At 44.2% G+C, this 24,854-nt stretch overlaps 1 protein-coding gene across 4 annotated transcripts in view; it reads left to right on the top strand.

The window, feature by feature from the left end:
- FAM49B (family with sequence similarity 49 member B) overlaps positions 1 to 24,087 on the top strand; it is a 424,918-nt gene extending 400,831 nt beyond the window's left edge. For all 4 annotated transcript variants that reach the window (XM_029592024.1, XM_029592027.1, XM_029592026.1 and 1 more), the window contains 2 exons: positions 20,857 to 20,927; positions 23,295 to 24,087. In XM_029592024.1, the coding sequence (XP_029447884.1) occupies positions 20,857 to 20,927; positions 23,295 to 23,358 (135 nt within the window). In that variant the 3' untranslated portion in view covers positions 23,359 to 24,087. The remainder of the gene's footprint in view (positions 1 to 20,856; positions 20,928 to 23,294) is intronic.
- Positions 24,088 to 24,854: the final 767 nt, after the last annotated feature.

Here is a 24,854-nt window from a genome sequence, read left to right as displayed (position 1 = left end):
GTGGAACGTGCTCTTTCAGAATTCAGAAAAACCTAAAAGTCCACTGCATGAGTTTCCACAATTGTTTTTCTGACATTGAGGCAAAAGGATATTTTGCATACTGCTGTTTTGCATGCTGCCAATTTTTTGGATACATTGTTTGATGCATTTCTGCCAGAGTCCCCTTGATGCCATAACTGAGATTCTACAGCTTCAGGATCAGGGACAAGAGAGAAGAAAAGATCACTGTCAGCACCGATAAGCAAACACTCCCATGAAAGGCACCAAGTTGAGACTCTGCTGCACATGAAGTCTGCACCATCCTCCAGCACCGATGTTTCAGTGCCTTCAACATCTAGTGCCATGGTGTCAAAGCTACTTCAGCTCAGCATGAAGACACTATTTCTAAACCTCTTGTTGGGGGAAAAGCACTCCATTCATACTTGTACCAGAATCAGGCACCTTATAGCGGAATCTTCCTCCGCCTGTTTTTTATATGCCACTTTCGTTATGCAGAAGTTGTGATTGGAGTTTGTCCATAACTATATAAAAAATGTTCCACCCACTCCTCCACCTTTTCTCGTGGAGTCCATCTTTAGAGATGTTACCTGCCCAATTAGACTCACAGTTAGTTCTATTCCCCTGTTTCAGAAGGAAATACATGTCTTAAGAAAAATCTCAAACCTCCATCTCTTTAAGGAATGGAACTTTTTTGATGGATCCTTCAATACTGTTCCCAGACACTGAAGACCACCTTCATTCTTTACATTCCTACTGCTATCATTTGTTGGTGGAATCAACAAGTTTGCCTTTATACCCCTCACCAGAACTAGTTAGGCACACCATTCCAGCAGAGGTCACATATTTAGTTTTCCTTCAAAAAATGGCAGAAGCAGTTTAAATTGGAGAAAGGGATTGTTAATTCGTCGTAAATAATCTAGGCAGCATTTTTAGTAAAAGGAAAAAACTTTACTCACAGGAGGAGTAAAGGAGCAACTACAAAACAGGGTGGAATTAAGGGAGGACTTACCTGGTGTTCTAAAATACATACAAGCACCTATACAATCCATTTGAAGTGCCTGAAAGGTGAAATGTAAATCACACACATTTTTCTGTGCTGGTTCATAAATCTCTTCAAATAGTGCAATTTTCTCCACACTGTCAATGGCTAGAAATCTGGACTTTCAAGTATAAGGTGATGTCCTGCTGAGTAGTAGTGGAATCTGCTTTAAAGAAAGCAAAAAAAAATAAATTTCCAGACCCACTCTAGTACTAATGGCAAAGACATGAAGCGAATAGAAAATGCAAGAAAGATGATTTTCTAGTTAGCAATGTTAGAGTAGAATTTCAGCCCCTTAATTCCAAAAGATTCAGTATCTTTACGACCTTATTGTTTAATTGAAACTTCAAGATTATCAACAATAGAGGCCAGAAGACTTGATTGGCTAAAAACCTCAGGTCTATGAAGATGTGCACGGTAAGTTGGATTCCCCATGCTCCAGAGAAAGCTCATTTGAAGACAAAGTTAAGGAGATGGTGGATCTTAAAATATCACTGCTCAATTCTCTAAACTCTATTGTCTGTAACCTTTGACCAACCATCCACTCAAAGGAAATACCAGCAACAACCATACAAAAGGCAGTATTGCTTATCAAAATGATGTTCACAGCAGCAAAGATTACAGCCTAGAGAAAGGGTTCAACCAAAGGCTACTCAACAATCCTTTCAGAAGTTAGCACTAAATGTTTTACTACAAATGTTCTCTGTTCCAAACTCTTCAATGCTCCTCCAATGTTGGTAAGGGTTAAGTTATTTTACCGCCAATGGTTTCTCATTGGCACTGATTACAGGGATTTCAAAATTTTAATCGATGGTATTTCAAAATCTACCTTCTCTCACCCCACTGAACTCTCATTTGGTCTCCCTAGAGCTTCAAGTTCTAAACGGAAAATGGTGTCTCTCGTAGCAGCCAGTGAAATAGAACTAGTACTGGTGATGGAAAAAGGCAAGGGTTTTTACTAGAGATATTTCCTTTTCTCACAGGACAAGCAGGATGGTAGTCCTCACATATGGGTGACATCACAGGATGGAGCCCAATCACAGAACACTTTTGTCAAAGTTTTTAGAACTTTGACTGGTCCCTACTGGGCATACCCAGCATGGCACCAACCCTGCAGCCAGCAGGGTTCCTCCTTCAGTCTTCTTTTTTCCGTGCAGCAGTAGCCACACGGTTAAGGAACTCCACAGAGATTCCTGACAGGAATTTTCCTCACGGAATTACTACAACTCTTCTTACCCCACAGGGGTCCCTCCTTCAAATTTTTCAAGCTGCGGTACTCCAGTAAGTTTTCTACCCGTTTTCGGTAGATTCCTGTCGAGTTTGGCCCTCGTGGCCTACTGGCCGTCGACCATACAGCGGCTCAAATTTTTCATGGCCATGGCGTCGGGGTTCCGTCTGTGCCCGGACTGCAATCGCACCATGTCCATAACAGACCCTCATAAGGTCTGTGTAATGTGTCTTGGATGTGAACATGATGTCCTGACCTGCACCAAATGTGCCCTAATGACACCAAAAGGTCGCAAGGTCAGAATGGAGAAGAAGGAACTTCTCTTCCGTGCTCAAACCCCGAAGCCGTCTATTGTATCGACTTCGTCAGAACTGGCACCGTCAACTTCGCACCAGTATCGACCACCGACCGGTGACCGTCTGGCATAGACGACTTCTCGGCCTTCAACCACCTCTACTCCCCCTCAGGACCAAGGGGATCATAGAGAGAAACATCGCCACCGACATCGGAAGTCTCGGACCATCGAGGGTGCGAAATCATCGACCTTGCCATCGTCCGAGCCGCCGTCGAAGAAACCCCGTCAAGAAAAGGCACCGACCTTTTCGGCGACCGGGTCACCGAGGCAACCCTCACCCGAAAGGGGATTGGGAGCCGCGACTCCGCCTTTAACGGTGGTCCCTCCGGCTATGCCTCTGCCTCCTTCTTCTGTTCTGGAGCCGGGCTGCTTGCTCCAGGTCTCCAAGAAGAACTGGACCGGCTGGTTCAGGAGGCCATCTACAAGGCAATGCATCGACTCCTCCGGCACAGACACTGGTACCGATCATGGAACTGACCACTGACCCGATTCCGGCAGCGTTGGCACCACTACTCTCCAGGATGGAAGCACTCATTGTCGCTTTTCCATCGATGGATCCCGGGTCACCGATGGCTCCGATGCCCTCTCCGCTTACCTTGTCATTGGGAGGAGAAACACCATTCCGCATCCCTCCATCAGGAGTCCTACTGATGCCTCAGCCATCGATGCCGATAGTCCGGCGCCACCGATCCATTCATCGATGCCTGCACCAGTGCCTTCGATGCCTTCATCGGTGCCTCCAATTATTGCTTTGGAGCCTAGACCAGGACCTTCAGGGATTCCACCGTCTCGTCCCCGCTCAGGCTCCTAGAGGGGCAGGTGCTGATCCCTACGATACCTGGACTGATGATTCTTCACCAGACACCGATGACCTGCCTTCACAACCTTTTCCTACTGAAAACAGAAAGTGTTCTCCTCCAGAGGACCTTTCCTTGATAAATTTTGTGAAGGAGATGTCTGAATTGGTTCCCTTCCAATTACAGACCGAACAAGATGACAGGCAGCAAATGATGGAGCTGTTGCAATTCCTGGTTGCTCCCAAGGAAATAACCTCCATCCCTATTCACCAAGTTCTTCTGGATCTCCTCAAAAAGAACTGGGAACACCCTGGCTCTGTTTCTCCAGTCAACAGGAAGGCTGACACCACTTATTTGGTAGTCAGCCCCAGGTTTTCAAAAACCTCAATTGGATCACCAAATCTGGTTGTAGAATCTGCCCAAAAGAGGGCAAAAAGATCAAAACCCCCCACTTCCTTTCCTCCAGGCAAGGAGCAAAAATTTCTAGATGCCATTGGTCGCCGGGTCTTCCAGGTCTCATGCTCATCTCCCAAATCGCCTCTTATCAGCTCTATATGACCCAATACAACAGGGTCTTATTTAAGCAGATACAAGACTTGACAGACTCCCTGCCTCAGCAATTTCAAGATCAGCTACAAACCCTAGTAAACAAGGGTTTTGAGGCGGGCAAGCATGAGATAAGATCATCTTACGATATCTTTGACACTGCTACAAGGGTATCTGCTGCTATCTCGGCAAGAAGATGGGCCTGGCTCAAGTCTTCGGACCTTCGCCCTGAAGTGCAAGACAGATTATCCGACCTGCCCTGTGTAGGAGACAAGCTGTTCGGCGAACAGATTCAACGAACGGTGGCAGAACTCAAGGACCATCATGAGACCCTGAGACAGCTCTCTCTGATGCCTTCTGAGTACTCCTCAAAACAGCCTTTCTGAAAAGACACTAAGAAGTCCTCCTTCCGTCCGAAGAAATCCTACCCACCACCGGCTAGAACTCGCTCTATGAGACCGTTTCAAAAAACCCAGTCTCGTCAGATACGAAAACAAAAGCTGCAAGCAGCTCCTCAGCCGGGCCCTGCTTCTGGTTTTTTACTCCTGTATAGAGAGCAGCAGCCAACTTCCACTGCCTCACATACCAGTGGGAGGTCGATTGTGCCATTTCAACAACAGGTGGCACTCAATCACCTCAGACCAGTGGGTCCTAGCGATAATCATCTCAACTTTCTCTCCATTCCACCGGACTCCCCACCTCTACTGACGTGGAGAACATCCGATCACTCCATCCTTCTGGAACAGGAGGTTTCCCTCCTTCTCCAGTCCAGGGCAATAGAACCAGTGCCCTACTCTCAACACGGCCTAGGGTTCTATTCCCGGTACTACCTAATCCCCAAAAAATCGGGAGGCGTTCGTCCAATTCTGGATCTACGTGCCCTCAACAAGTACCTCCATCGAGAAAAGTTCAAAATGGTAACCTTGGGTTCTCTTCTTCCTCTTCTACAAAGAGGTGACTGGCTCTGCTCTCTAGACCCCCAGGACGCATACACTCATAGTGCGATAACTCCATCTCATCGCAAATACCTGAGATTTCTGGTAGGCCCCAAGCACTATCAGTACCGAGTGCTTCCATTTGGCCTCGCGTCTGCACCACGAGTCTTCACAAAATGTCTCGTAGTATTTGCAGCCTTCCTCAGGACTCAGTGTTCATGTCTGCATGCTTACTCCCATATTTTTGAGCGCTTCTTAGCACAGTATCCAAGATCTGGTACCTCCTTGTTTGTTCACGTAGAACATGACTTGATTGCCTGGATGAGAATTTTTTTTTCCTTAAAGAAGGCCAATGAAAATTGTTAGAGTGCACCTATCACTAAATTTGAAGAGATTGATTTGAAATTGTTTATCCAGGAATAACCTTTTCCATTTTAAGTTGTACAAATAACTGGTGGAAGTTCTTGCTGCAAGAATAATTTCCTTTACTTCTTAGTGTAGGGGCATAGCTTATACTACCCTGCTTTCAAAGACCTTGTGCTCCTCGTTTATTGATATATATATAGTTAATAAGTTAATAAGTTTTATACAAAATTACACCTATATTGTCTCATTCTAACATGTTATAATCTGCTTTTGCCGAGATGTTTGTTATATTTATAATTTATAACTGTTCATTGTATGAATTTGTTACACTGTAAACCGGAATGAAGGCACTCTGCTATATTTCGGTATAAAAAAGAATATAAATAAGTAAATAAATGAATATATACCTACTTAGTTGTCTGAATCTGATGTACTGGTTCCTTCTGCCCATGGTTCAAATACTAGAAGAGCTTTGAATGTGGCTCTTTGTTTCAGAAGGTTTGTGTTTAGATTTTGCTCTTGAATGCTTCAAGTCTCCTTAGATGCATTCTCCAACCTTGAATAGAGGCACCTGTAATTAATATTTGGTAAGCCTGCAGAGGATGAAAGAGCTGGCCACAAAGAAGATTTAAACATTGGGTCCACTATCGCAATGAATAAATGAGTTGTATTCTGTGAGACACTGCAAATGTTGGTTCCAGTTAATATTAAAGTGCCATGAGGCTTGAATCATATGTAGACGCGCAGAGGACGTAACATGAAGTGTGGCCACCATGTGGCCTAATGTCTTGGCTGTTACAGGTGGAAAAGTAAACTGTGAGCTCATTCTTTGAAGTGGAAGGAACCTTCTTCAGTGAATCTAAGTATGAACCTATTAAGTCCAGTTGACAAGCTGAAAGACTGGATTTTGGGAAGTTGATGATGAATCCCAGAATGAGAAGAGAGTAGGAATGGATTAGTTTGTTTCTTGACAAGCACGATATTAGCCAAGTATCTATGCAGGGAAAAACAGACATGGGTAGCTACAACTGCCAGGTACTTTGTATAAACTTCTTGGAGCTGCAGCCAGGCCAAAGGAAATTACTAATAATGTTGATCTGCTACCATGAAATCAAAGCTGCATCCAGTAATCAATAATGATACTAATGTGTAAACAAGCACCTTTCACATACAGTGATTTCAGCTAATCAATTTGAAGATGTGGAAGAATGTTGCCTAGAAAATTTATTTTGAATCTCTTGAGATATTTGTTTAGGCTTCTCAAGTCCAGAATAGAATATAGGCCTCCTGATGTTTTGGGGGATAGCAAATGTTGCTTACCTGTAACAGGTGATCTCACAGGACAGCAGGATGTTAGTCCTCACATATGGGTGACATCATCAGGATGGAGCCCAATCACGGAACACTTTTGTCAAAGTTTCTAGAACTTTGACTGGCCCCTACTGGGCATGCCCAGCATGGCACTAATCCTGCAGCCAGCAGGGGTCCCCCTTCAGGAATGTTTAAAAAGCTACAGGAAGTGCCGAAAAATAAAATAAGAAACGTAACGAACCCAACACCATGGGGCGGCGGGCGGGTTTCGTGAGGACTAACATCCTGCTGTCCTGTGAGAACACCTGTTACAGGTAAACATTTGCTTTCTCACAGGACAAGCAGGATGGTAGTCCTCACATATGGGTGAGTACCGAGCTGAGGATGTCCGATTATGCACCAAATGTACCCAGGTGTGCAAGGCACTAGGACTGGGGTGAAATTTGGGTGAGGGCATCCAGGCGGAAGGGTGTTGGTACATCAAGTTGTGAATAGGTTACGCAGGACAGATTGGCCAAAGATGGAATCTTGTCTTCCGGCCTTGTCCAAGCAATAGTGGGCTGTGAAATTATGGAAAGAACTCCAGTTGGCAGCCCTGCAAATATCAGGAAGCGGCACCGAGCGTAGGTGCCCTTTAACACGGTCTTGAAGTGGAATGCCTGCTTGCTGATAGCAAAAGGATATGCAGTTCGATAACCAGGAGGAGAGAGTCTGCTTACCCACAAGGCTGCCCCAATTTGGAATGGAAAGAGACAAACAATTGAGTGCTTTTCCTGTGGGGGGCTGTACGGTCTAGGTAGAATGCTAAAGCCAGTTTACAGTCAAGGGTATGCAGAGCCTGCTCTCCTGGATTGGAATGGGGCCTGGGAAAAAAGGTAGGTAGTATAATGGATTGATTGAGATTAAACTCTGTTACTATCTTAGGCAAGAACTTAGTGAGTGCAGAGCACTGCCCGGTCCTGCAAAAGTTTAGTGTAAGGCAGATAGGTAACTAGGGCCTGTAACTCACTAACTCTGCGAGCTGAAGTGATTGCCAAAAGGAAAATCACTTTCTATGGGAGATAGCGAAGTTCACAGGATTGGAGAGGCTCGAATGGTGGTTTCATGAGCTGACCCAAAACCAGGTTGAGGTCCCAAGAAGGATGCAGTGGAGGCTTGAGATGAAGAAAACGTGTTAAAAGGGGTTGTACTGATATGGGAATATCCGACACCTTTATGGAAGGCGGCCACCACACTAACATGCATTCTGATGGAGGAAGTTTTTAGACCTGACTCAGACAAGTGCCAGAGATAGTCCAGAAACTTTGTGATTGGACAGGTAAAGAGGTCAAGGGATTGAGAAGAGCATCGTGACTGAAACCTGAGTAAAGGTAGGATTTTTTCTTGGAAGGCATCCGTGAAGCAATCAGGACACGGGAAACCGATTCACAAAGGTTAAATGGCTGGATTAACCTTTCAACATCCATGCCATCAGGGACAAGACTTGAAGATTGGGGTGGCGCAGGCACCCGTCGTTATGCGTAATCAGAAGCGGGTCCTCACACCCCCATTCTCTCTTGTATGGAGTCCCTCAAGCCTCCATCCTTTCCCCTACTTCTTTAACATATATACATAGCTATGTAAGTCATTGAAGGACACCAACATTCTCTATCACACATATGCAGATGACATCCAGCAATTATGGCCCTGGGTCCCAATCCAGATCAGGCTATTTTTTTAAACTCTAGCCTAGAGAATGTATCAGAGTGGCTATTGCATAATAAGCTGAAATTGAACCCCACAACAGAAGTCCTGTGGATTCGGAAACAGGATCACCCTAGATGGGACTTCCCTCCCATTCTCTCACCAGAAGCTTGGGTTTCCTCTTGGCTTCCAGACTCACCAGTGATGCCCACATTCTTTGTAACCAAAGCCACTGCCTTCTTTCCAACTGCACCACCTCTGCCCTTTCTTCAATGACCATGCATGCAAAATGTGATCTCCTGCATAACTAATGCAATGCTCTATAAATCAGACTCCACAAGAGACTTGTCCACTGCCTACAGCTCATTCAAAACACAGCTGCTTGAAACCTTCTAAAGGCCAGAAAATATGACCACATCACTCCCCCTCCTTAGATCCTTACACTGGCTCCCTACACATTGAAAAGCTATTTAATACCTTACCCTCCATGCACATGTTTAGAGGACTCTTGTTCTGATGTAACTCCAAGATGGAATGAACTTGATTTAACTTTACATTAGTTCAATTGCCCATTGCAAAACTAAATCTTGCTCCCAATAAACTGAACTCTATTGCTGTCTGTTTGCTAAAAGCTGTTAGAGAAGCGATTGCTCCATCTCTGTCGTCAATAGTGAATCTGTCTTTTACAGAAGATCACTTGCCTAAAACAATTAAAAGAACTAAAGTATGAAAAGCTTGATGCTTGTTGTTTTTAAGTAATTACCATCCTATCTCTCTAATTTCTTTAATAGCTAAGCTTATAGAAAGTTTAGTCTTGGTTCAGTTATCTAACTTCCTTGAGGATAACTCTCTGCTCATCCCGAATCAATTTGGGTTCAGGAAACTAATATTATTTATTTTTGATACTGTACTGTGGGGTTTTGATGGTGGCCAGGACTACTTGCTAGTCCTTCTGGTTGTATCGGCTGCTTTTGATACGATTGACCATAAAATTCGAATCCATTGTTTAAAGACATTAAGAATCGGTGGCCAACCTTTAAAATGGTTTGCCTCGTATTTGAGTGATAGAACCCAAAATGTTTCCAACTGGTCTAATGTTTCTACCGGGGTGCCACAGGGTTCTGCGTGCTCTGCAGTATTGTTTAATATCTGTCTAATTCCATTGTGCAAGTTGTTAGTTTGGGAATAACTTTTTTTATTTATGCAGATTACATACAATTTTTTGTACCTATTCAAGGTTCTTTGAGTATTTGAAAATTTATTTGGATGCAATTCAAAAATGGATGTCTTATAATCGCCAGGTTCTAAACATTTTTAAATCAGTTATCTTTCTTTCAAGAACCAAAGATGCTACTGAAATTGTGGTTAATTTAAATAACCACACTTTGAAAATTTCAGCGTCCGTTAGGGATCTGGGGTTCTTATTGGACTCTCACTTGTCACTGTCCACTCACATCAAAATCCCAGTTCGATCAGGATATTATAAAATATGCATGCTGAAGCATCTCAGGTCTATTCTTGAGCCTTTGGATTTTAGATTTGTTCTATAAGTATTACTTCTCCTGAGTTTTGATTACTACAGTTCTCTATTTCTGGATCTTTCTGATTCAGTTTTGCATTAAATGCATTTACTTCAAAACTCGGCAGCCTGGTTACTTACTGATTGTAAGAAGTTTGATCACATTACCCTTGTTCTGGCAATGCTACATTGACTTCCAATATATTTACGAATAGAGTACAAGGTCCTTATGCTTATTCACAAACTGATCAGTCATGAGTCAGCATTGCGAGGCAGGATGGCTATGTGAGACCAGGTCAAGATGCTGCTCTGCATTTTTCCTTATTCTGATTTTCTTGTAGTTATGTCATCCAAAAGGGAAAGGGGAAGGTATGGGTCTTCCCTCCTGATGTACCCATCCTATCCATGCAGCAGTTTATACCAGCTTTGTTACCTAGCTTGACAGCTCAAATGGGGACTGGTGGCTCTTTTTGTGAGTTTGGGGAAGGTATGGGTCTTCCCTCCTGATGTACCCATCCTATCATGCAACAGTTTATACCAGCTTTGTTACCCGGTTTGGCAGTTCAAATGGGGGCTGGTGGCTCTTTTTGGGAGGTTTCCCACAGTCCCTCAGATCTTTGCCTTCTGCCAGCCGAGAGATCTGCCCCCCTCCCCCCCCCCCCACACTTAAACTCGTGGCGCTTCAGGATGATGTCCATTCCGCATCTGCTACAGGGGGAGATGCAAGGTTCGAGCAGCCATTGCTATCTTTGCCGCTTGAAGACTTGGGGAGACTAAGTTTTGCCGCTTGCCTGGTTTCTTCCTCCTCCGCTATGGATGGGGAGAGCCAACAGGTCATTGGTCCTAGTACCAATTGGTACTGCAGGTTTGGCACATCATGAGTCCCCTGGCAAGTCTCTTCCTTTTCCAGTTAAGCCGGTGGTGGTCACTTTAGATATTAAATGAGAATTGATTGCAGACTTTGGAAATTCCTTGAAGGGATGTAACACAAAGATTGGCTGCCTATCTAATAAGGTGGATAGTATGGGAAATAATTATAATCTTCAGCTTGGGGAGATGAAATCTAAGATTCTGGCTACTGAAACTGCAGTTGGAAATTTTCAGACTTTTAATTCTTCTGTGATCAAAGATTGGAATAACCTCTCTCACAGAATTGAACTTCTTGAAAATCACATCAGGGCATTTTAACTTGTGATCTTTTGAACTTTTCTAGGGTGGTGGGAGAGAATCCTTATCATACCCTTAGGAAATATTTGCTTGAGATGCTTCACTTTGACTCTGATAAGGTCCCTTCTGTTAACAAAGTTTATTTCCTTCCCTCTGTTAATAGAGTGAGTTCTCAGCAGTCTCAATCTGTTCAGTTTCCTAATATTGCAAATTTGACTGATTTTCTTGAAAATTCTAGTGCTGAGATTGAGTGCTCTGTTACTACTTTTTTATTTCTGAAAGGATTTAAGTGAAGTGATGAAAATATATTTCAAGAATATGTCCTCTTTATTTCATGGACAAATTTGTATTTTTCCTGATTTCGAATGTTCTACCCAAGAGAGAAGAAAAGATTTTCTTGCTCTTAACGCAGGCTATTTCTTTAAGGTATTCCTTTGTTCATAGATATCCCTGCAAATGTGTTATTAGATATCGAAATGATTGTTTTGTGTTTTTTCCTTACTGAGCAACTCAAGTCTTTCATTAATTCCAGGAGTGTTGTAATCTCTCCCCCTGGACCCTAGTACCCTTAGTCTCTTGATCCTTATTAATGAACCACTGTCTGTGAAATCATGTTAAGCTTGTTTCTTTGGTTTCATTTCCTTACTTCTAATTTTTTCTGCCTCTGCTTGGATATAGTTACTTTTGGAGATATAAGATTTGATGTTTACTTGTTTGATTTTCGTATTTGTTTTTTGTTTTTTTTAGTATTGTATAATCATTGATTATCCTTTTCTGTAAGCAAGGTGTATTCATTTCATTAATTTATATGTTCAATAAAGAAATTTAAAAAAAACTGATCAATAGTCCTTGGCGTGATGTAGCATTAAGATTGTATATTCCATCTCTTTTTCTCCATTCATAGAACAAAAGTTTGTTGGTAGTTCAGCATGGTGACTCCAGAAGTTGTATTCTGGATATTTTAAATTTTGCATGTTATGTATTAGGTCAATGCGGTTTACAAACCTATTTGTGAAATTGCAGTATAAAAATGATTGATAAATACACGTTACCGGCTAGTGTTGAAAACTCTGGTCCTCACATTCAGGGCCTTCAAAGGCCTACTAGCATCTGCTTATCTGTACAAAAGTCTCTCCACCTACACATCCAACCATTTGCGCTCACTACCCCAAGTGTGCCTGGTTGTACCATCCCCCAGAGAACTGAAACTCACAACCTCCAGGAAAAGAACTTTTACAGGATCAGCCCTCTGGAACTCAGTTCCTTGTGAAATCAGACTTCTCCTAGGTCAAGCAGGATGGAAGTTCTCACACATGGGTAATTTCATTGGATGGAGTCCGGCAGGGAACTTTTGATCTCAAAGATTCTAGAACTCTCAGACATGCCCTACTGAGCATGTGCAGCTCAGTAGGCTCAGGGCAGAGTCCCTCACTCCCATGAGGTCACAGAAGCCATGTATTCAGGGTATTCAACTTTGCTCTCTTCTCACAGTTCTTGTGATTTTTTTCTGGAGCTGTAGTTGTTTTCTTTTCTTTTCCTGTTATTTAATTTCTTCTCTCTTTTCTCCTCTTTCCAACTGACTGAAGGTTGCATGGAGAGCTCTCCTTTGCAGCCTAGCAGAATCTGTTACTTTAAAAAAAAAAAAAGAGAGAGAAAAAACTGTGTGCAGTTTTGTGCTGTCCTCTTCTTGCTCTGGTTTTCCTCGGTGCTGGCAGGACTGACTTCTGCAGTCCATCGGTGATCCTTGTAGGCCGCTGAGCGTGGGGACTCGCCTGAGTTCTACCTGGACTGGAGTTCCATGTCTTTTCACCGATCTATCAGCATCGATGGATTCAGACCATGGAGGGATCAACGACCATGCTGTTTCTGTGGGGGAGAGAGCTCATTCTCCCCACAATCCAAGGAACCTAGTCTCCACAGGCAGGAGTCTTGGCAGTGCAGTCTCCTTGGGAGAGAGGGTGAGCAGGAGCCTGGGCTAATAGCTTGCTGCTGCACCTCTGTGCCATGCCCAGTAACGGTTGCCTATGCACATCTGTGACTAGCGCACCGTTCATCCAGGACCGCGTCGGGGACCTGGATTGCCATGGAACACCATGGTCACCCTTGATGCCATCGAGGTGCTGGGATGCCCTTGATGTCATTGAGGTGTGTGACTGTCCTTGATCCCGTAAGGGCTCGATGCACCGGAGTCATCGACGCCTTGGACCTCTAGGTGGTGGAGCATACCAATCTATAGTATCGGGGACCAGGTCTGCCATCAAGCACCATGGTAATCCTTGATGCCGTCTAGGTGCAGGGATGTCCTCAATATCATCAAGGTGCATGACTGCCCACGATGCCATAGGGGCCTTCTGTGCCATTGGCATCAGTGGAAGTGGAGTCTCACTGCACCGGCTTGGGCATCGAGGTGGCAGAGTAGCAGCACAAATAGACATCCTCGATACCATTGATTGCCGCAAGACCACGGTGCCCTTGATGCTGAGGTGCCCATGGTACCATCAGTTTTGCTGTGCCCTTGATGCCCGTGATGCCATCACCCTCGATCCTATCAAGGTGCATGTGAAGCCAACCTTGAAGCTGTCGAGGTTGAAGCAATGGCAGACCTTTGCTGTCGAGGTGCGTACCGTTGATGCCACTCACTAGATCATCGTGGTGCATGGCCTCAATGCTATCACAGTGCAGTGCTTCCATGATACTGATGCCCTCGAGGCCACTGTGGAGGCCCTTGGGCCACCAATGATTCTCGTTACCGCCTTGACTACGTTGAGCATCCCTGACCAGGCACTGGGTTCGCCATTGAGCACCCTGGTCATCTCTGAGGCCATTGACCGCCAGGGCTTTTGGAAGCCCCCACGCAATCCTGCAGCCCTCACATGGCAGGGGTTTTTGGCCTTGAATGGATCGAGCGCAGGGGTCGCCATCTGCTCGAAGCACTCTGGTACGCTGGGGCATCTGAGCACAGTGGTCCCATGCCATCGCTCCTTGCTGGTGTCATTTACGAGGCATTGAGGACCTCTGTGCTGTCTTCACAGCCTATGGTTATTGGATCATGGCTGCCGATGATCTCTGCATTGAAAGCTCCACCGGGATGCATACACCATCTGTGTTAATGGGCGCTAACAAGGCTCTTGTCAGCTTTAGTATGTGCGAGGCCATTGAGCTTGCAGCATTGACTCCCTCGGGTGAATAAGTGAGCTGAGGAGAATAGTTGATGGCTCTAGCCTACATTGGTTCCTTTGGGCAACTGTGCAGTTGGTGCCTATGAGTGCCTGTGGTTCCAGGGATGGCACTGTATGCCATCAAATGGATTATGGTTCAGTCAAGCACCATCGAAGCCCCAAATACAGAATCATTGGGTGCCATCGTTGTGGCTTTGCATTGATGCAATGGGCCCTCTGGCACCATCACCGCTGGGCACCAGTTGCTGCGGTCAGAGGCCGCAGGACATGACCGCAGAACCCCATGGGCACCTTTGGTTGTCAGGGTTCACTGCTGTCATTCCCTGAGGGAATTGGTGAGCCATTCCTAATGCAGTTTTGAGGGCCTGCCTCTCAAAGCAGTATCAGGTACTGGAGGGGGCGATGCCATAGACTGCCTCCCTTCACCACACCTTGCCCAGAGCATCAGTGATTCTGGGGACGCTGTCGTCACACTTTTCTTCCTCATTCTGCTGGGAGTTACTCTGTCACAGTCGGGGAAAAGCTAGGCATCTACTATGAGTGCCTCATGCAATGGCAGGCGGCATTCTCCCTGTCTGTGCAGTCCTCAGCCATGCCAGGGTTCTGCCATCGTCCCTTCATGGTCTCAACCTCCTTAACAGTTCTGCACCGCACAGTGCTGAGAAGCACTGGCAGGAGAGGCGTCATCACAGACGCTGCTTTGTCGTGGGGCAGCATGTAGCCATCGACTCTGGCTTGTGGTGCTCTGCCCTCGCTATAGCATGGGATTCTACCCACAGGCATGGTGCATGGGATCATAGGTGTGCCACCATCCGCAGGATGGGATACCAGTGCATGAGTACCACTCAGCATGCTTTTCCTGCAGGGTGCTTGGTTCTCCGGTTTCTCTCTGCTGTCTGGGCGTCTCTGTGTGTGTGCTTTTCCCTCCAGGTGGACACAACAGGTTGTGTTCTACAGCTACAGGACTGACTTAGGACTGCGTTCCTGGTCGTACCCTGAGGGGAGTTAGGCATTGGGAGAATGGTTCGGGAGTCCTCCCTCAGCAGAGAAATGTTTTTTGACCTCTCCTGTGTCGAAAGCCCCTTCTTTGTGGGCCTGAAGCTCCATCCCTGGCAAGTTTTCCTCTGAACTGGGGCCTTGATTCTTTGAATCTGTATTTCTGTTTGGAGGCCAAGGCCGGGGAATGGCAGCAGCAGTCGTTGGACTGTTTTCGCTGGGGCTTCTCCGTGGATTATGGTGGCAATTCCTCAACTGAGACTGGCTGCCTGTGGGGGGTTGGTCGCTTCGACACTTCAGCGATCAGTGATTGTGCCTCATCTCTCCTCTGGGGAGTTGAAATGTCTTTCGAGATCTGGAGGTCCCGATCCCATTGCCCCCTCTCTTCTTTGGAAGGGGAGATTTGATTGGGTTCCCCCTCTGGATGCCTGACTGCATCCTTTTGAGAGGTGTCCCTTGGTTTTTCTGTTCCCAAAGAAGGAATGGCAGTGTTCTAGCTGGCGCCAGCCTGAGAACCAGTCAAGGGTAGCGCTCTGTCTTAGTCTCTCTAAGACACACAGCAGGTCTATTCACAATGGAGTCTGTCCAGTATTGCTCACTGGTCACCCTCCAGAGTTTCCCCTGTTCAGGAGTCACTTTGATACCTGCTGGACTCTGTGGGTGTCATTCTTACCTACAGGACCCTCCTCTGTGAGGAGAGTTCTAGTTCATCAAATGGGCGAGCATGCCTTTCACCCTTTCGCCATGTCCATGGCTGAGTGGGTTGGGGGCCAAGTGACCCCACAACAGAGGCGCTGCTGTTGGCTTTGGTAGTGTGCAAACTATTCTTCCCCTTTTCAGGATCACCCTGTCTGCAGACAGAGGAGTCCTTGGTCATTCAGCGATTGTCCATTGCTGAACCGCATGCTTCCTTGGGGGTAGGTATATGCACTCATGGCTGGGGTAGTGATAACTCAGCCAGATGCTTGGCAATATGTTCCAAGATCGCCCTGGGCCTGCCCTGGCATCCTTCGGGTTTCCAGGCTGGTAATGAAATCCTGTTCTACCGGGGTTTGTGCATGCAACTCCCTGGCTTCTGGTCTCCTAGTGGAGTTTTCAGGATTTCTCCCCTGGGGCATTTACTCTGTTTCCGCTGCTTCTAGCAAGCTGAGGGCTCCATCGGAGGGTAATTCCCTGTTGGTTTCGGCAGTGAGTTCGCTTGGGGTTGATAGGCAACCTGGTGACTTGTGCTTGCCCCTCCAGCCCACTGGTCTGCCTCCTTTTGATCTTTGCTCCTTCCGACTTCCGGTGGTTTGTCGGGGGGGGGGGGGGGGGGGGAGGAGGACAAGCTAAGGCACTTGTGGTATATCTTCTCATGCTCTGCTCTGGCTAACACTGCCTTTAGCTTTGGGCAACCTAGAGAAATAATAAAAGGGCCGCCTTGTTCCCCTGTACTATCCTGTGAGAACTGTTTTTCAGTTGTCTTAACACCGAAGGAAACTGTGCAGTCTTTGTTCAAGAGACTTTCTCTTGTCTGCATCTCTGGGTTCTTCCTATATCCAGGAAGCTCTATACCTCCTGTTCAGGGTTTACTTTCAGGAGCCCTGCTTGTACTGTTTTCTGTGATGCAGAGTTTGTTTCTTCTTGCACTCACATTTCTCCTCTGCCTTAGGCACCCCTGCTGTGCATGAGGGTTTGTGTCTGTCTCTCTCTGGCTTTTCTATGTAGAACCCAACTCTTCTCTATCCTGGACCCCTGGTGGGTTGGCTGCCTCCCAGGCAAAGGAGGGAGGTAGTGCCTTCAGCAATGTGCGGTTTCCCATTTGTCCTGCTCGGACAGCCTATAGCTAGGGATTCACTCATGGGTGAGGACTACCATCCTGCTTGTCCTGTGAGAAAGCAGAGTTGCTTACCTGTAACCGGTGTTCTCCTAGGACAGCAGGATGTTAGTCCTCGCAAAACACTCCCACCTCCCTTTGGAGTTGGTTTCTCCATATATTAGCTATATCATGGACTCTGCCTAGGGGGCAGGGTGATGACTACAGCTGCACATGCTCAGTAGGGCATGTTTGAGAGTTCTAGAATCTTTGAGATCAGTTCTGTGCCGGGCTCCATTCGAGGATGGTCACCCATGTGTGAGGGCTAACATCTTGCTGTCCTAGAAGAATACCGGTTACAGTAAGCAACTCTGCTTTACCCCGATCTGTTCACATTCAGAAAACACCTGAAAACCTGGGTCTCTTTAAAAGCCTATGGCTTGCAGCCACTTCCTCAAGTAGACAGGTGCTTCCTCATTCTGTATTGGTAGTGGATTTCAAACTGTGTATTATAATCTGCTCCCCTAAGTTTGGTTATTGATCTGCATTTTGTAACCTATTAATTGTTTGTTACTTGTTACCCTTTGTAAAACCTGTTCTTTGTAGATTAGCTACTGTTTTATGTAGATCATTTCTTATTCTTTATATTTAGTTCCATGTCACATGCTTTGAACTTTCAAAGTGGAAAAGCATGATTATAAATAAACAATGATATTAATGATGAACTCTGCTTATGAATGGGAAAAACAAATTTGTTTACCATAAACTGTGTTTTCCATAGATGATAGACTGAATTAGCCATACTAAATACCTGCCTACTTCCCTCGAGAGTCAACTACCTTGCTAGATTTAGCGTTAAAATCGATTGAGGGGGCTCACAAGGCAACACACGAGCGGAAATTCCTGCATGTGCTCGTTAGAGCAAAAGCTCTACTAGCTATGAGAGGGGTCCATTCAATGGTGTCACCCATTGAGTGGACCTCTGTTAGCTATGAAAGAGACACGATATGGCTAATTCATCCTGCTACCTATGGTAAGCAAACTTGCTTTTCCTTACCACATACCCAGTTACCCTTCACAATTGAATTGTGCCTTAATCAGTACAACACAAAATAATTCTTACAGAAACTGACATGACACACCTGTAAGCTTCCATTTACAGAAAAAAAAAATTAAACCCACAGGCTCATAGAATATGTGACTGGACTTCTCCCAGGTTTTGATGGATTAATTGTTTATGGGTTTAATGTGGTATTCACTTGTTAGTTTTCATTTTCTACGCAGGGATTTAATTTTTAAGTTATACTTTAGCTTTTAATTGGATTATTTTATGCAGCTTAATTTTTTGGTGTTCTTGGCAAACTTTTGATAAGTGAACAGAATTTACTTTTGCATAATTTTGAGTTTTTCAGCACATAATTTTAAATTTTTTGATGCATAATTTTCATTTTTTTGGTACATAACTCCCTGATGTGCCCAATCATTGCAAAGGATATAGTCCAGCTGCCAGCCATGGCTGCTTGACAGTTTGTAGGATATCTATCCTTATCAAGGTCCAGTTTCCCAGTGTGTAGCCAGATGGACAGGACCAATGGGTTATATGCTCGCCTGCTTTCAGATGGAGACTGAGTCAGGTTTCAAAGCTGATGTCACTTTAGATACACACCTTCTGTGAACTCGGCTCTTCAGTATCTCTCCGTCTCCTAGCAGTTGTGGATATGCTTTCTCTATCGGGATTGCTGTACTCTTTAGAAGAAGACATTTTACCTTTAAATTGGAGAAAGATTGAGCCCCGCTCTCATGTGGTGATACCTAAAGGTCCCTCCCCCAGTTGAGAATTCCTGAGACAATTTCTGAGATCCCTCAGAGGTGAGCCTAGGTCCCATAGCCAGTTCCCGGCGTGGACTCTGCTGCTGAAGCATCTGAAAGGCAGCAAGTGCAGGAAGCTGAGCAACAGTATGCACAGTGCGTGCTGGCCCTGCACATGCACTGTGTATAACATGTGTGTACATATGTGTGCTCCAATGTTTCACGCACTCCTTAAGCGCAGAATTAAGGTAACGGGCGCACAAGGCACCTCACCGCAAACCGCGGAGGCGCACAAAATCTGCACGCATACGATTTCAGGCTGATCAAACAGTTACCATTCCTAATGGCTCTGGCAGCAAAGAAGCATAAGCACCATTCCCTTTGTGCTGCCTGCCATATTAGGGCTACACAGTCTGACCTTGATTCTTACCTATGGTAGCACTGTGATGAGGCCCAGGGAGAGTTGGCTTCCCAGAACTTTGCTAAGCCTGGCTCCTCCCAATCAGAGGATGGGTCAGCCACGAACTTAACCGGTAGCACCCCGGATCTCAGTAATCCCGGGGCTGAGTTTGGGAGAAAGAAATTCAGCAGCACCTACCCCAGTACCTCCTGGGCTAGGCATGGACCCGGCAGCCTTTTCTTGAGTGGAATTTTTTCAAGGCCTTCAAGCCTTTGAACAGGCGCAGGCTGTTTCTCCTGCCCCTGTACAGGCCGAAACCCAGCCAGGAAGGCCTCCCTCTCCCAGCCCTATCGGCAAGCCTTGAGACATGCGTCATCTCACCAAGGATATCCCTGGCAGGGACCCAGATACCACGGACGAAAAAGGGGATCCAGATTCCTTGGAGGATGGGGAAATCCCTCCCGGCTTGGAGCCATATTGGGAGTAGCTTTTGTACATCCCATTGGTTCTGAGTCCATCTGGCTACATGCTAGGAAATGGAGAAATTACTTATCTGATAATTTCATTTTTTTAGTGTATACAGAAGGACTTAGCATCCCGCCCATGACTGCCCAAGAATGGTGCCAAGTAATCACCCATAAGGTAAATATTGTCGCCCAATCCCTTGATCAGGGCATCTGTAACCTTGCTGGGATTCAGCGTTTGTTTGGTTGAGTACAGTTATGGTTGGTTATCTGTTGTTAATCAAGTTTTTTATAGTATGTCCACAATGGCTTTTGAAGAGAATACTGAAGAGCTGCGGTCACTGCAGGAGTGTATCTAAGGTGACATCTGTCTCCATCCGCTAGCAGGGGAGCATATATAACCCATTGGACCTGAGTCCATCTGTGTATATTAAGGAAAATGAAATTATCAGGAAGAAATGTCTCCATTTTGTTGCCTTCCTCATTTGGTTTTCTCCCATCCTGGGTATATAAGCGTACAAGTTGAATATTTAATCCAGCACCCCCAATGTCCCATGTCATACATCAAGCATTGTGTTTAAAAAAAAAAAAAAAGCAAGCCCTAGTAAAGGATATCTTTTTTTAAATACAAAATATGTCCTGAATTTTGGTTAATCGATTCCCTAAGTGATTTAGACAGCAAATCAGAAGATCACGATATTACTATCTACATATACTGCCAGTGATAGCAGTGGACAGGAAACAACAAATGGCTGCCAGTTCTGACTCAAAGAACTCTGTTTAAATAAAAGGTAGGTTTAAGTAACATACTGAAGATCCTACAATGAATGGTGGAAGAAAGAGCCATATCTAGTTCTCTTAATGTAAGCTAATTTTCCTATCCTGCAGAATAAATTTAAGGCATTAATTCTGTGAAATGTTTCTTGTCTGGAACCTTGCTATTCAAAAATCTGTTACGGCCTTTAGAATTTTAACATTTTCTAAAATCGATTAATAAAGGTTAATCAATAGGATTGTAAAATCTTAAATCAAAATAGGTAAAATAAAGGACTTTTTTTATTCACAAATTTTTGAGAGCTTTTCGTAACATAAAATTTTAAATATATAAAAAAAGTATAATAAAAGGAATTTGAAAAAAAAAGAATAGTTACTACTGCGCTTTGATTTGCAGGATGTATTCATGGCTACTCCTTATGTGCGCATAAGAAGAGGAATGTGGTTTATCTTATGCTAATCATCGATTTTATTTTTTTTGTTCTATGTACAGATGAAAGGATGCATCAAAGTCCTTAAGGACCAGCCTCCCAACAGTGTAGAAGGCCTTTTAAATGCTCTCAGGTATTGCATTTTATTATGCATAAAGCAATCATGGTTATTTGCTGCCTTTAATTTTCTTCACTTTTTATGACTTAGAGGAGTTTAATGATACCTTAAAAATTCTCTCTCTGTATCTGATTTTGAAAAAGAATTGGACAAGTCATTTATTACAGAGGCTTCGTGTGCTAACCCTGTTTTATCTTTAATTTGTGCTCTGGCATTCTGCTGTCCTCAAAGTACCCAATGATTGGTGTGCTCATGAAAGCAGGGATACCTTTTCCAACTAGGCTGTTAAAGCAGCAATATTATGTAGGATTTTAATAAAAGATGTATCAATGTGCCTGTCTGAATCTGCTTTCTTTGTTAACCATTTCATGATTTTCCTACCCATTGCAGCCTATTAGTGTGGACACACTTGCTACTTTTAAAAGGGTCTCTTTCATAAACCATGTTTCTGGTACTTTTGCTTTCCATATATCAGTGTAAGGCTTGCCTGAGTGATGATGATCAGCAGTGATTTATTTTAGCAAAATAGGGTTCCAAACGCCCCAACTTTTCTGTAATCCAAACCTTCAACAGTGAGCTCTTTCCTTCAGTAATCTGTAGAACTGTCTACAAGAGGACTTGATTTGTACACCGTGGTCTCGGCTAGCTGCATTGTACAAATCAATACCTTTTCATCACTTACAATGTCTAAAATGCTTTAAGAATGTCTGGTTTTCAATGAATACCTCTAACCCCCCCCCCCACCCACCCACCCAAACCCACCTCACAAAACCTCGCCCCGAATCAGAGTGCCACATATATTGTGTCAGACTGAGCCTTATAAAGAGGTGCATTCTCTCTCTCCCTTCCCCTCCCCCCGAGCGCACGTAAGATATAAGATATGAGGAGCAGCAAGTAAGAAAATTAAAAAAAAAAAAAAATCCTTAATTGGAGCGAACTGGGGGGGGGGGGAAGGCCCGATCGCGTCGCAGTGTGGACTTTGCAAAAATTCACGCCCCCCCCCCCCCCCTTGCGCGTGCCACGCACACATGCGCAAGGGGATTATAAAATCCGCCAACGAATTTATAACATGCGCGCATCCACGTGTGTGCGCCGGGAACCACACGCACATGGATGCGCGCGTGTAATTTTTAAAATCTGCCCCGTACTTTCTAAAATAGCGTGTATCTTTGCACATGGCGAGGTAGGCGCTTTTACGGGCGTAAGCATGACCCTCTTAAAATCTACCATATGTGAGTAAAATATTAATGACTGGCATAGCCCATCACATGTATCGAATGGGAGATGCTGAGTAGAGAGAGTATTCTGTGTTCAGTTATTAAGATGCTTTTATCAGGCTTGGCTGTACAATACATTGACTAGTGAGGATTTGTGGCAGGAACTGCAGTTAAAGAGAAGGTAATAAGTTCCTGCCAAATGAGTTATCTGGGAACAGCAGCTAGTTTTTTTCAAAAGTCAAAAATTTTTTAGGATGCCAAACAACTTTAAAATATCTGCAAGCAAGCGTTGATATAAAAGGAACAAGAAATGTTAGCAACCAGAACCAATTTATGTTCCATTTGGAAGGGTGAGAGGACATAGCAGCTGGCAAACTGGATTCTTTGGGGGTTTTTTAAATTTATTTTTTTACTAACTTTAACAGAAGTAGCATTCTTGAAATGTAAGTGCAGTTGTCCCTGTGCCACATCTTTCCTCTCTGCTGTCCTTGAAAGGAATCCCCCAGGAGGAGGTGGCGATGCAGTTAGAGGGACTTGCGTGTGCCAGTGCATGGTCCCATTCTCTGTAAAAGGTCCTGGCAATCACACCCTGCACACCTTGGCTGGTGGGGGGTGGGGGGGGGGGGGGGGGGGAAGGGAGCTCAGGGTAGAAGAGAGGGAAGTGCAAGTAGTTAAGGATTTTTTTTTTGTTTTGTTTGCTTTCACGCAGCTCATCTGTACAATGTGCCATTAGTTCATCCACCCAAGAATTGGTTCCTTATTTTAGAAGTAGTGCAATTTAAAGCAGTTCCAAACTATTATGTTCAGTAATAAGACAGTAGAAATTGTAAATATTAAGAACTCATTTTTTCCCCCTGTGTGTACCAGAACTAGCAGAAACAAGTCTTAGGGCCACAAGCTGTTCAACATAAGATAACCACACAAATTAACACTTGTTCTTAAGATAGAGCCATCTTATCCATGTGTGTCATAAAAGAAATGAAGTATTTTTAGCAACGTAGAAAATTTGGGCAGAGACGGACCACTTAATCCACACAGTCTACTCATTTGAAGTAATCTGTGCCAATTTATAAATTACTGTTTACGAAAGAGTTTTCCTCCTTTGCTATTTGGAAAGGAAATACTTCTGGTAGAGTTTACTGATTTGTATCTGTGGTTTTCCTAGGTACACAACAAAGCATTTGAATGATGAGACTACCTCCAAGCAAATCAAATCCATGTTGCAATAACCATGATCTGGGCCCACACCTGCTGTAGAGAGAGAACAGTATTCTGCAATGACTGATGCACAGAATTTTTTAGTGATTGCAATGACTCAATCTGTTTATTTCCCTCTCTCGTCCCTTTGTCCCTCCCATTTTCTCTTTAAATCATGTTTTCTCTTAAATAAGCTCAGTCTTCTTTTCTGTGCCAAAATCAATGAGAAAATATATAAACCCTGGAAGGCATTTTTAATTTTCAGAATGGCCATTTCAGTGGCAGCTATTTATGCATTGCATTGCATTTAGATTCCTCTGTATGGGGGAGGATTCTGTGACTTGAATTAAATATTTTTAAACTCATTTTTATTTCTGGAAAAAAAAACCCTAATATTTAATATTGCTTCTTCTGCATGGCAAAACTGCCTATTCTGCTATTTAAAGAAAAACCCTCCATTACTTGTTTTCTATTGCAGCTTTTTTCATGTGCAACCAAGAAGAAGAATATGAACAGATAGGTTTAAATTAACTGTGTTAAACAAAAATGGTACACAGCACAATGATTTTTTTTAATTAGTAAAAACTGTTTTTGTTTAAAGTTTTTAAGTTTGCATTTTGACTCATTTTTGTAAGGATATATGTTGTATGTTTAATCTTTGACTAACGTTAAATACTGTGATGTGTGCGTAACAAAATTACGTATGCATGTTCATGTCAAATGGATGGCTGTTAAATAAAAATCAGCTTTCATTTTTCTAAGTGTGGCCTCATTCATATCTTTCTAAAATGCTTTGTTAGCACATTTGTGTATTAGCATTTTCATTTTACAGTCATATAGTATATGTACCCTAAATTAACACACATTGTAAATGACAAAATTATGTAAGAAAGATGTTCCTTAATATCATGGATCCTTAATGTCCACAAAATAAGAAAAGAGGCAAAACCTAGTGTTTAGGGATTGGTTGGGTTTTTTTCTCCTCCAACAAACTTCATTCTGGGCTATAACATTAAACACCAGACAATTTTGAAATAATTTTTCAAAATAGAAAAATGCATCATACAGTCAGACCTAAAGGGGATAAAACTTGTTGCTGAGGGGGATTGCCTGAAGAATTGCTAACACCTTCTGACCAGACCAACGGGCACAGAGGTAGACACCTGGGGTCCTGAGTTGCACTGGGTCTTAAGCGGCCGACCTGCAGTGTCCAGCACACCGAAGCCACGTGCCACAGCGACGTGCCCCTTCTGATGTTTTTCTCTAGAGTTTAGAATGGGGAAAAAAGGGAAGTTGAGTTCTGTCCCCCAAGCCTTTACACCCACCATAGGACAGATGGATCATCATCTTATGCGAGTTTCTGCCCAATCAGAAGATCAAGGGAGGGAAGTCATGGGGGAAACAGGTGAGGTTGGTTTCCTCTTCCTGTACCCCAACTGGGATCTGTAGGGGTATCATCTCCAGGAACTTCTCCCAAAATTGGCCAAGTTGATCTGAATCTCAAGCAAGGATTTCAGGTCAGTTTTAC

This window comes from Rhinatrema bivittatum, chromosome 2 (genome assembly GCF_901001135.1).
Source record: "Rhinatrema bivittatum chromosome 2, aRhiBiv1.1, whole genome shotgun sequence".
Taxonomy (NCBI): domain Eukaryota; kingdom Metazoa; phylum Chordata; class Amphibia; order Gymnophiona; family Rhinatrematidae; genus Rhinatrema; species Rhinatrema bivittatum.
The sequence above is the reverse complement of the archived record's forward strand: the minus strand, read 5'-3'. Positions and strand labels throughout refer to the sequence as shown.